Here is a 12491-nt window from a genome sequence, read left to right on the forward strand (position 1 = left end):
TCCAATGGAATGGAGTCAAAACAGCAACATATCTGGTTATCAAGTAGATGAATACTGGTCAGTTCAATGGTAACCTGCAAAAGAACGGTCACAGTAACTCTGATAAATGATAAATTATTTTTTTCTTTGTCCTCTTCGGACGGGGAGCAGAGCTGGAATTCGGAGAATTTTTAAGAGCTGTTTCTATTTCTTCACAGAGCACGACTTCAGGTCCTGTAAGAACAGTATGCCTGCTGGCACCATGCCATGGCAAGGCATTGGTGCTGGTATGCAATCAGTGAGAAATATTTCTGTAAGAGGACAGAATGACTTGATGAATTTTCAGTGTTTGCTTTGGCTCAAGCTCTTCATGAAGCCTTGGCCAGAAAAGCAGGTGAAAAATAGGCAGCAGGGGCACTGTAACCTTTGTATGGACACCTGGTGTCTTAACCAGCACCAGAAACTGACTGGCAAGAAGGAAGAAAGCCCTCGGTAGTAAAGAACAGATCTGGGATAACCTCTGAAAGGTGACTCCAAAGCAGAACGTTCTGGAACAGTGAGGAGAACAGCAAAAGAGTTCCTTTTTTTTTTTTTTTTTTTTTCTTTTTTCTTTTTTTTTTTTTTTCTCTGAAACCTGGGTACATTTACTGGTGTAAGGAAAAGAGCAACACAGTTCTAGCACTCTGTGCAATGCCTGCTTGCTTATGCCTGACTGTGTGCAAGTGCTGATCAGCTTAAATTCCCCACGACATCTGTCTGGCTTCCAAAGAGGTTTTGGGAGCATGCAACATCTTACAGAAGGCGTGGGGAGAAGGCAGTGATTTCAGGGTACATGTACACGAATACAGGGGTGCCAGCAGCTGACACTGCTCATCCCAGCAGTGTACAACATTCAAAAAAGAGGATTTTTAATAAAAGCTTGAACTGGTGATGAGCATCATGTAGTTGTGCTCAGTTCAGTTTAGCTCCAACACCCAAAAAACTCCCCGGAGGAGGGATGTCCCTGGTGAAACATCAAGCCCAGTGGGATATCTCTTTTAGCAGGATGCTTGTACTCCAAAGGACACCAACAAGCAAAGCCACCTGATTTTCCTGGTGACTCTGAGTTTGTTTGTGCTGATCCTCGGTGCTTTGGGTGCTTCAGGCTAGACTGCATGACACCATCAGTAGGCCTGGGTATTTGGAAGGAAAGAGGATTACGTTTACAAGCAGTATTTATGTGGAAATACCGTTTCCTGTCTAGCATCCATCCACAGGAATCCCAGATTCGGTGTGTCTTCTGGTCCGTTATCATGGCAGAACAGCTGTCCTTGGCACAGGACCCAAAACAAAACAGAGTAAGGTCAGTATGCAAACTTCTTTCAAGTTTTTCCTTATAAATCAGAAAATAGCAAGGCTGCTTTCCTCTGTTTCAGTTTAAAAGCTTTCCTTACAGAGCTTGCTGAACACAGCCAGTAAGCAGCTCTACGTCACATCGAGCAATGACTGAGCACGAGGAGGCAGAAGAGCAGCAGTTAGAAGGGAAAGTGTAGCGGGAGACCCTGACGTGCACCCGTGTATAAGGTTCATTTGAATGTGTGAGCAGTCACAGTGCCCAATCTGTTTTACAATGGCTGGACTGATCCAAGCAACAGATTTATGTAAGTTATAGACTGCTCTGATGACAGCGTATCTTACCTCCAGATGTGAATGTGAAGCAGAATAATAAGCAGATTAATGAAGACAACGAGGATTTAGTGTTTTGTGCAGTAGGATGCCCAGCCTCGCTAACAAGCGCAAGCAAAGTGTTGAGAACACTTATTCAAATGACTGTAGTCTGGTGGGAATAGCACTGACACGAGCAAAACCATCGCCTCAAGTAGCCTGCAAAGGGGTGAAAGATTTCACGTAGATTAAAGGACCAAGTGGCTCCTAACCTAACAATTTTATAACTTATGTCACCTCTAGGATGATCAAATTTAGTTCATTATCTGCGCTCGTCCTGCTCCTCTCCAGGTACTGAGCTCTCCTGCAGTGGCAGGGAGGGGAAACACACAAAGCTATATAAGCAGCTCCTCCCAATTTCACAGGATTCTGCTGCTTTCAGGTACAAATTTTGTCATATTAAGGTATCATGTTGTGTTGGTTCTGTCTGGGATGGAGTCACCTTTCACACACAGTGCTGTGCTCTGCACTCATAGCTGGAACAGCACTGATATCACTCCAGTGTTGTGTCTATTGCTGCGTAGTGCTGGCACAGCATCAGGACTCCTTCTAAGCTCCCCAGAGCCAACAGGCTGGGGATGGGCGAGTGATGGGGAGGGGACATCGCCAGGGCAGCTTTAATTAAACTATTCTCATCTCAAACCTCGACCTCTCTGTGTTGTATTTTCTGCTCCTTCCTCTTTGAGGAGAGGGGGAGTGAGAGAGCAGTTGTGGTGGAGCTTGGCAGCCCACCCGAGTAAAACCACCACAGTCCTTTTTGGCACCCAACGTGGGGCTCGAGGGTTGAGATAACAGTGAAATTGATTAAAGTATTTACAACTAACATACTGCTAGTCACAATGTTCAGTTTTATGTTAATATTTTTCTGTGTGACTATGTTGTATGTAGTCCATTCACTGTTCTCTTTTTTCCTCTACATCTGATCAGAGAATGTGTTGTAATCTGCGTTTGGTTTCTTTATCATGCTGTGCTGTAACATGCCGGCCTTCAGTTTCTTCTGGTACTCAGGCCCTGCATTGTTATCATTCTGGTCTCCTGGAGATTATCTTTTTAGAAATATTAAGAATTACAATGCCTTCTTTTTCTTCCCTAGCAGTCAATCTGTGAATAATATCGGGGATGGTGCCTTCTTCTTCTCTCCCTGTGGGCTAATTGCAGCAGCCTCTGAGTATTTTGGATACCCCTGGTCAGATGTTATCCTCCTATTACTAGTTCTAGTGTTTGTCTTCCTATCTAAGGTCAAATGATTTATTAAGAATATTGTCCAAGGACCTGTCCCGAGACAAAGTAGTTGTGGTTGGCAAGGTGTGGGGGGGATATGGGCAGGTACCTGTCACAGTTTTCTCCTCCAATGGTTCTTAATTTCACCCCTGAACAAGTGCAAAGCACATCCTCATCTGGCTGCTTCAATGCTGGGACACTGGGGCCAATAGCCAACAGCTAGAACGCAATCAAGCCAAGCAGCTGGGATCCCTCTGTAGAGGAAGGCTCATTGATAGAGTAATTGGGAGAGAGGCACAAGTTCTCAGCCTCTGGAGGCGACTCCTAGCAGCTGTGAAAGAGAGGCATCCCCACAAGGAAGATATTGTATATCAACTAGGCAAGTGGACCACTATGGATAAAGGTCTCCAGCACCTGTGGGAATTAGCTGTGCTGGAGATGCTTTATAGTGATTTGAACAATGCCCAGACACGTAAAGACCCTGATGAAGTCCAGTGCACAGCATCCATGTGGCAGAAGTTTGTACGGGCTGCACCCTCATCACTTGCCAGCACACTGGCCACAATGGATTGGGAGGAGGGGATGGGGCCAACTGTGGATAATGTGTCCAACTAGCTTCATAAAAATGAAGAAAATCACTCTGCCCCAGTACGGGCCTGTGTTTCAGCCATGGAGGGACTGTCCCAACAGTTAGATGAACACATAGCTTCCTCCTCACCTAGATGGAAGAATCTTTCAGCCATCAAGTGCCAGCATTCTCCGGCTCAAGCAAGGGAGAATCCAGGACGCACACCATGGGGTACCTTGTGGTTTTATTTATGTGACCACGGGGAAGATATGAGGAAGTGGGATGGTGAACCAACCTCAGCCCTACCCGCTCAGGTACATGAGCTGCGGAAAGATACAGAAGCAAGAAAAGGTGCCCCTAGGAGGATTGCTGCCCCAGTTTCTGTTGGGCAGTCCCCCAGAGGCAGTAGAAGGGCTAGTATTACTCCTGACCCTGATGAAGAGACCTCTGCTTCACATTTGGAAGAATTAATTGATAGATGCTCCAGCCAGGACTAGTGGGGCCCTGCCTCTGGCCAGGTAGAGGAGAGGGACAACCGGATTTACTGGACTGTGTGGATTCGATGGCCTGGCACACCGGAACCACAAAAATATAAAGCTTTAGTGGACACAGGCGCACAGTGTACCCTAATGCCGTCAGGCCACCAAGGGGCAGAACCCATCTCTATCTCTGGAGTGACGGGGGGATCCCAAGAGCTAACCATATGTCCTGGTTTCAGTTAGAACAGAATTAATTTTCTTCCTAGTAGCTGGTGGAATGCTGTGTTTTGGCTTAGGATGAGAAGAGTGCTGATAACACCCCGATGTTTTAATTGTTGCAGAGCAGTGCTTATACCAAGCCAAGGACATCTCAGCCTTTTGCTCTGTCCTGCCAGCGGGCAGGCTGGGGGTGCAGTAAGAGCTGGGAGGGGACAGACCCAGGACAGGCGACCCAAACTAGCCAAAGGGGTATTCCATACCGTATGGGGTCATGCTAAAATATATATAGGGGTGGCTAGCCGGGGGGAGGGGGCTGGACTGCTCGGGGTTAGGCTGGGCATCGGTCAGCAACTGCATTGTGCATCACTTGTTTGTACATATTATTATTACTTTCCTATTATCACCATTGTATTATTATTATTATTATTGTTATTATTATTTTTGTTATTATTATTTTCCTGTCTTATTAAACTGTCTTTATCTCAACTCACGGGCTTCACTTTCCATTTCTCTCCCCCGTCCCAGAGAGGGAGGGGGGAGGGTGAGCGAACGGCTGCGTGGTGTTTAGCTGCCGGCCGGGTTAAACCACGACACCATATTGGAAGCTGAAGTGAGTCTAACCGGGAATGAGTGGCAAAAGCACCGCATCATGACTGCCCCAGAGGCTCCATGCATCCTTGGCATAGACTACCTCAAGAGAGGGTACATGTACTTCAAGGATCCAAAAGGGTACTGGTGCGCTTTTGGCATAGCTGCCTTGAGCACAGCAAAGATTAAGCAGCTGTCTACCCTGCCTGGTCTCTCAGAGGACCCTTCTGCTGTAGGATTACTGAGGACTGAAGAACAGCAAGTGTCAGTTGCGACTACAACTCTGCACCAGCAGCAACATTGCACCAGCTGAGACTCCCTGATCCCTATCCATGAGTTAGTTCACCATCTGGAGAGCCAAGGAGTGATCAGCAAGACTCATTCACCTCTTAATAGTCCCATATAGCCAGTGTGAAAGTCCAATGGCGAATAGAGGTTAACGGTGGACTATCGGGGCCTGAATGAAGTCATGCCACCATTGAGTGCTGCAGTGCCGGACATGCTGGAACTTCAGTATGAACTAGAGTCAAAGGCAGCCAAGTGGTATGCTACAATCGATATCGCTAATGCATTTTTCTCCATCCCTCTGGCATCAGCATGCAGACCACAGTTTGCTTTCACCTGGAGGGGCATTCAGTATACTTGGAATCGGCTGCCCCAGGGGTGGAAACACAGCCCTACCATCTGCCATGGACTGATCCAGATGACACTGGAACAGGGGAACGCTTCTGACCACCTGCAGTACATCGATGATATCATCGTATGGGGTAACAGAGCAGAAGAAGTTTTTGAGAAAGGGAAGAAAATAATTCAAATTCTCCTGAAAGCTGGCTTTGCTATTAAACAAAATACGGTCAAAGGACCCGCACAGGAAATCCAGTTCTTGGGGGTGAAATGGCAGGATGGACGTCGCCACATTTCGACGGATGTGATCAACAAAATAACAGTTATGTCTCCACCAACTAGCTAAAAAAGAAACACAAGCTTTCATAGGTCTTGTGGGATTTTGGAGAATGCACATGCCAGGCTATAGTCAGCTTGTGAGTCCTCTATATTGAATGAGAGGAACTCTTTCGAGTGGGGCCCCGAGCAACAACAGGTCTTTGAACAACTCAAACAAGAAATAGCTCGTGCAGTAGCCCTTGGGCCTGTCCGTACTGGACCAGCTGTGCAGAACATACTTTACACTGCAGCTGGGGACCATGGGCTCACCTGGAGCCTCTGGCAGAAGACCCCAGGAGAAACTTGAGGTTGACCTCTGGGGTTCTGGAGCCAGGGCTATCACGGATCAGAAGCCAATTACACCCCAACTGAAAAGGAAATATTAACAGCATATGAGGGGATTCAAGTCACTTCAGAAGTTGTTGGTATGGAAGCACAACTCATCTTGGCCCCACAACTACCTGTGTTACAGTGGATGTTCAAAGGGAAAATCCCCACTACACACTATGCAACAGACGCTACATGGAGTAAATGGGTAGCGTTAATTACACAGCGGGCTCGAATGGGGAAACCCAACCACCCGGGAATCCTGGAAGAGATTATGGGGAGGGCTGCCACATACAGATGGGCTCGTGATGGAGGGGTGGACCTGACCATTGAGGCCATCACCCAGGTTACCCATCAGTGTGAGACCTGTGCTGCAATCAAATGAGCCATGAGGGTAAAGTCTCCCTGGAATAGGGGGAGATGGCTTGGATTTCGATATGGTGAGGCCTGGCAGATTGACTACATTGGACCACTCCCACAAACCTGCCAAGTCAAACAGTGCATACTCACCATGGTAGAAGAAACTACTGGGTGGCTGGAAACATACCTTGTAGACCATGCCATGGCCTGAAATACTATCTTGGTCCTGGAAAGACAAGTGCTGTGGTGACATGGTACACCAGAGAGAATTGAGTCCGACAATGGGAGTCACTTCTGAAGCAATTTGGTCACCTCCCGGGCCAAGAGACATGACATTGAGTTAGTGTATCACGTCCCTTATCACCCACAAGCCTCTGGGAAGGCTGAGAGGTACAATGGACTGTTAAAAACTATGCTACAAGCACTGGGTGCTGGGATGTGGAAACATTGGGATATAAATCTACCAGAGGCCACTTGGCTAGTTAACAACAGGGGGTCTGACAGCCATGCTGGTCCTGCTGAAACAAAACCCCTAAACACTGTGGGAGAAGCTAAAGTCCCTGTAGTGCATGTGGGAAAGTGGATGGGGAAGGCGGTGTGGGTTGCTCCTGCCATGGGAAATGGCAAACCCACTAATGGGATTGTCTTCGCCCAGCGACCAGGGTATATAGCTGGTGAGTCATGCAGAAAGATGGGGATATCAGGTGTGTGCCTCAAGGAGATTTAACACTGAGAGAAAATTAATCTGTAATCCAAGTTATGTGTTGTAGGAGGACACTGCAGAACCAATGACAGGTCAACTTCGCAAGGAACCAGGCAAGTGCAACAGTGATGTGAGCTAAGCTGGTGCTGGTGTCAAGAAAACCAACTTCACCTGCCCTGAGTGACCACTTTGACAGATGAAGGTGAAACCATCAACAGTTTTTATGAACATTTTGGGAAAAGACCTATGGAATGAAAAGAAGTACAGACATATAAATACTTCAATGGACAGAGAACAATGGTGATGAGAATACCTATATACTAAACTGTGTGGGACCTGAGTCCGACACAAATGTTATGGAATAAGGGGTGGAGGTTGTGTTGGGTCTGTCTGGCATGGGATGCTTTCCCTGCAGCAGCCCACACAGTGCTGTGCTCTGCACTCATAGCTGGAACAGCACTGATATCACGCCAGTGTTGTGTCTATTGCTGCGTGGTGCTGGCACAGCATCAGGACTCCTTCTAAGCCCCCCAGAGCCAGCAGGCTGGGGGTGGGCGAGTGATGGGGAGGGGACATCGCCAGGGCAGCTTTAATTAAACTATTCTCGTCTCAAACCTCGACCTCTCTGTGTTGTATTTTCTGCTCCTTCCTCTTTGAGGAGAGGGGGAGTGAGAGAGCGGTTGTGGTGGAGCTCGGCAGCCCACTCGAGTAAAACCACCACACATGTTGGGAAAATTCATGTTTTTTCTTCCTTGTTCTCACTGTGGCTTATACAGTGGCCTAATTAGTTATGAGATCTGGGTCTCTAATCCCTTGCCTGCCTCTGACCTTGAGTGACCTTGGGTAAGTAAATTTTCATTTCTCAGCTTGCGTTTACCCACAAGGAAAACGCTCATGTCGACATTTTTTTCCTTGCGGCCGTACACTGAGCCTCACCTATAGATTATTCTGCCACATGGGAGAGAAAGAATGAGAAACCTGATTATGGCATGCTCTTCCCTCAGGGACAGAGGGATCCATCTCCATAAGAACTTTGTAAACCTCAATTAAATCTCTCTTTCTTACTCTACCTGTGGAGTAACAGCACACGGATTTGAAGAAAAATGCTGTTCAAGAGAAGGGCAGTATAGGTTATTAACTATCCAAGTTAATGCTGAGGTGATAAGAATATTTTTGACTGGTGGCCATGACCTTGTAAAGGACCTTCAGATTGTCTGATAGGCGCCTCTGTCCTTACCCAGCTGGAGTTGTCACATGCTCATCTGTGGAAGTGTGGGTGCCTTAACATTTACCATATTTGCTACTTTTGCAGGGGAGATAATCAGCAAAATCTCCACCAAATGATATAAGCAGGTACATTTTTTACATACCATCGCACCTGCTAGCATATTATAATGTGATTCCAAGATCATTGAGGTTTTTAGCCATCCTGCCTCATTTAATATAGATACTGGCATTAAGGCAAGAAAGCAGTATATAGTTACTGTTATATAGAATGAATAATTCTGCTTAATAAGTTTTTTGCTGGGTATCTCCCCAGCATGTGCAGGACTAACATGTGCATTCAAGGGACTTTCCTGTGAATAATGTTTAGCAAGGGCAGGAAGGGCTATTAAGCCAATTTGTAACTGAAGCGTGGAGAGATGAGGTGAGTAGCCCGAGGTCTTGCAAGACCAAGAACTGTGTCTGAATCTTCTGGGTGCCCCAAAAAGCCTCATCTGCAATTTGTGTTTTACCAGATGCGTGGAAAGGAGCTCCTCCTCTTGAAGGTGAGTCTACCAATAAAAGGTTAAAACTGAACATGGGTCAAAACAGCAGCATAGTGCTCAGGGTGGGGCACTGGGTCAAGATACTGCTAGCTTGCAAGACAGCTTGCTCTAGAGCTCTTCTAGAAACTGAAGGGTAGCATCAGCTAAGAGCAGCTGATGGTCTGCATTTTGCACCGTGATGAGACAATCGCCGCTTGCATTTAAAAATGCTGGTGCTAAAATAAAGAAGTGGAACACACGTAACCCATTGCCCCACTCTGTGCACTGCTGCTGTGAAGAGGTGGCCAGATAGGCATGGCTTCACCCCAGCACTGCCTTGGAGGTGTCCCTTTCACTCCTTTGTAGTGAGTTCAATGACTTTTGCAAATTTCTTGCCAGTTTTGTATCATCTGTGGTGTTTCTTGCGAACTTCACAAGGCCGCTGACTCTTGCCCTGCTCGCAGAAGCTGTGAAGCCATTGGCTGTCTCCCAAAGTGTCAAAGTATCGCTCGGTTTCTCCATAAAAAGGTATTATTTGCTTCTCATGAAGATGCCCACATCTTTTCAGGCAGGACAGACCTGGGTTACACGCTCAGTAGGCACTGCGGTTATCGAACTGCACGCAGGTAAGGGAGTGATGGAAGTGAAGCAGGCAAGCAGAGTACAGGGGGCAAAGTGTGTACAAAACACGTCAGGGGGAGAAGTGGAAGCATCACACAATTGGCATGGGGGTAGTGCAAGGAGTGAGGTTAGCATTTTCTCCTTTCACCACTTACTGACCACTCCAGCCTTTCTTTGCAGCTTGGTGCTTGGCTTTCTGGATTGTAGGCCCTCCTGGCCTTCAAAAGCCTACAGAGGTACTTCACCACCATGAATGTGCAGGGATTGTGGGACCACGGCAGACACACAGGGGCTGTGGCATAACGTGGGGTGCTGCTGGGAAACTGGGAGTCGATTTTAAATTTATTCATGGAACTGGGGAGGAGAGAGCAAGGAGGGAGCGGGACTTGAAGCCCTAGGCAGGAAGATGGTGAAAAATACAGAGGTGGCAGAGTTAAAAGACAGGGGAGGGTTAGGAGGAGGGTAGGAGATGAAAATGCAAAGTAAAACGAAGGTAGGTGGAAGTAGCATGGATTGAGGAGAGACCGTGCTGCTCAGCAAGAAATTTGGGGGAAGAACAGGAAATTGGTGAGCCAGGCAGCATGGCAGCAGGGCACTTGATATACCCGATGTACATTTGAACCAGGAAGGAGCACAGCCACGTCACGAGTTTTTTTACTCGTCTGAAGACCGACCACTTTGACGGCAGGACAGAAAGCTCCCTCTGAGTGGAGGAAACCCAGCCTTCGGATGGCACCTGGGGCCTCCCTGTCCTTCGCTGGGCTGGAGCGGGTGACGGGTGGGCGCTTCTGGCAGGAATACTGGAACAGTCTGCTGGCCTGGGAAAAGGGGAAGGTGAAATAATAATGATAATGGTAATAATAATGATGATAATGATAATGGTGATGATGATAATAATAATGGGAAGTGAAGGATGCAGTGCCTGCCCCGCAGTCCACAACAAACCGTTCCCCAAAACGTCCAAAACGAGCAACAACAAGCGACTTGGGAAGTGCACAGCGGTCTCAATTCTCCCTTTTTTAATGTTTCTTTTCATAAAAAGCCGGCGGATGGATGCTCTTCCCATGAGCCAGGCCGCGTTTGGTGGCTTCACCCCCGGGGCTGCCCCGAGCCCCTCACCCTCCACACCCCCGCACCGCCGGGCGCGGAGGCTTTTTCCACCCTCATCCCCGTGCCGTCAGGACCCCCCTTTTTTTTTTTTTTTTTTTCCTTTTTTTTTTTTTTTTTTAAATTCTTTCCCTGGGAGGGCCTGGGCGGCGCCGAGCGCCCCGCCGGAGCCCTGCATTTCCTCTTCCTCCCGGAGCAGGGGAGGAAGGGGCCGGCGGCGCCCCCTCAGCCCCGCCGCCGCCGTTGCTGCGGCAGCGGGCGGAGAGGGAGGGAAGGGAAAGAGAAGGAAGGGAAAGGGAAGGGGAGGAAGGGAAGGAAGGGAAGGGAAGGGAAGGAGGGACGGAGGGAGGCGGCGCCAGGGGCCGGCGGGGCCCGGAGTCACCGTGTCACGGCGCCCGGGAAGCCGCCGCCGCCGGATCCGCCCCCCGCAGGGCGAGCGAGGGAGGGAGAGAGGAAGAGGAGGAGGAGGAGGAAGAGGAGGAGGAGGGGGCCGGCTGCTCGCCGCCTCTCGTATTTTGGCCTCCTTTCGGCCCCTCTCCTCTCGCCCCGGGGCTCTGTGCGTGCAGCAGCAGCAGCGGCAGCGGCGGGGGGTGGCCAGGCCGCAGCGGCGCTCCGAGCAGCCCCGCCACGGGCCCGGGCTGGCCGCCTCCGGACTAGGATGTCCCGGCATGAAGGTGAGGGGGGCGGCGGGGCCCGGCCCGGCTCGGCTCGGCTCGGCTCGGCCTGGCCGCCCATCATGGCGCCGCCGACGCCCCGAGGGGGCCCGCGGAGCTCGGCGGCGGAAGGGAGGCCCCGGCCCCGGCCCCGGCCCCGGCCCCGGCCCCGGCCCCGGTGGTGGCGGTGGCGGAGGGCGGCGGCCCGGCCCGGCCCGGCCGCGCTCTGCAGTGTCATGGGCGGCGGGGAGCAAGGGGAGGGGGGGGGGGGGGAACCGGCACGGCCCCGGCCCGCGGTGCCGACGTGTCCCGGGGGGGAGCTGGGGGAGAGAGGGGGGCACCGCGGGTTGGTGTAGGAATTAATTAATTTGTTTTTTTTTTTGGTGTGTGTGTGGGGGGTGTAAAAGCCATCGGGGGGACTGGAGCTGAAGGAGGGTGGTTGTGTGGTGGCAGGAGAACACCCCCCCGTCCTCTCCCCATTTCCCCATTATTATTATTATTTTTATTTTTTTTTTTAATTTTTATCCCCAGCCTTTCTCGCAGCAGGTACGGGCGTAGCGTGGAAGCGCGCCGCGAAAGCCGGGGTCACCTGGACACACACACAAAAAATAAAAATAATAATAATTAAAAAAAAAAATCTGCAACTTTCTGCCATGTTAGGAACTTAAGCCCGGCACCTGTCTCCATTTTCTCTCTTATCTCCTGCGGCGGCCTTATCCTTATTCCCCGCTCCTGGGAATGTGTTTTGGCAGGCTGGCGGAGGCGGTGGGCAGCGGGGCCTGGCCTCCAGCTGGAGGCACGCTGCTGGGCAGCAGCGCGGGGGAGGCTCTGGGTGCAGGGCCCGCACGGGGCTCGCAGGCCCCTTGTTCACACGAGTTAGGCAGGGTTGTTTACCCAGCACTTGCCTTGCGAAGAATCCACGAGCCCGCTCGTATTGGCTGGAGTTAAAATTTAGTGTGGGTGCCAAGCTCGTGCCCCCTTTCCTCCCACCCTCCTCCCTGCCACCTCTTTTCCCAAGGGGGCAGAGATGGAGATGCTGGGTTTGTGCGTGACTGAAGATGCAGTTGCTGAAAAATAGTGGTTGTAACGAGGGGTTGATCTCAAGAGTTTTCGTTAGTGACTTTGTGTGATGATGAGCTCTGTAAGTCTGTCTGTAATGCTCGTATCCGTGGTACTCCTTCTAAAGTACTGTAGTAAGATGCAAACTTTTCTAGACTGAACAGGTAAAAATTAATGAAGTGATACCGTGTGTTGTTCTCATGCTTTTCAGAG

General features: G+C 49.8%; 1 protein-coding gene across 1 annotated transcript in view; it reads left to right on the forward strand.

Annotated features, from left to right (window-relative positions):
• Window positions 1-10913: 10913 nt before the first annotated feature.
• Window positions 10914-12491, forward strand: part of LOC116501004 (E3 ubiquitin-protein ligase KCMF1) — a 46884-nt gene continuing 45306 nt past the window's right edge. The window contains exon 1 of the mRNA XM_032206360.1: window positions 10914-11240. Coding sequence (XP_032062251.1) covers window positions 11225-11240 — 16 coding nt within the window. The 5' untranslated portion in view covers window positions 10914-11224. The remainder of the gene's footprint in view (window positions 11241-12491) is intronic.

Source organism: Aythya fuligula, chromosome Z, assembly GCF_009819795.1.
Source record: "Aythya fuligula isolate bAytFul2 chromosome Z, bAytFul2.pri, whole genome shotgun sequence".
Classification (NCBI taxonomy): domain Eukaryota; kingdom Metazoa; phylum Chordata; class Aves; order Anseriformes; family Anatidae; genus Aythya; species Aythya fuligula.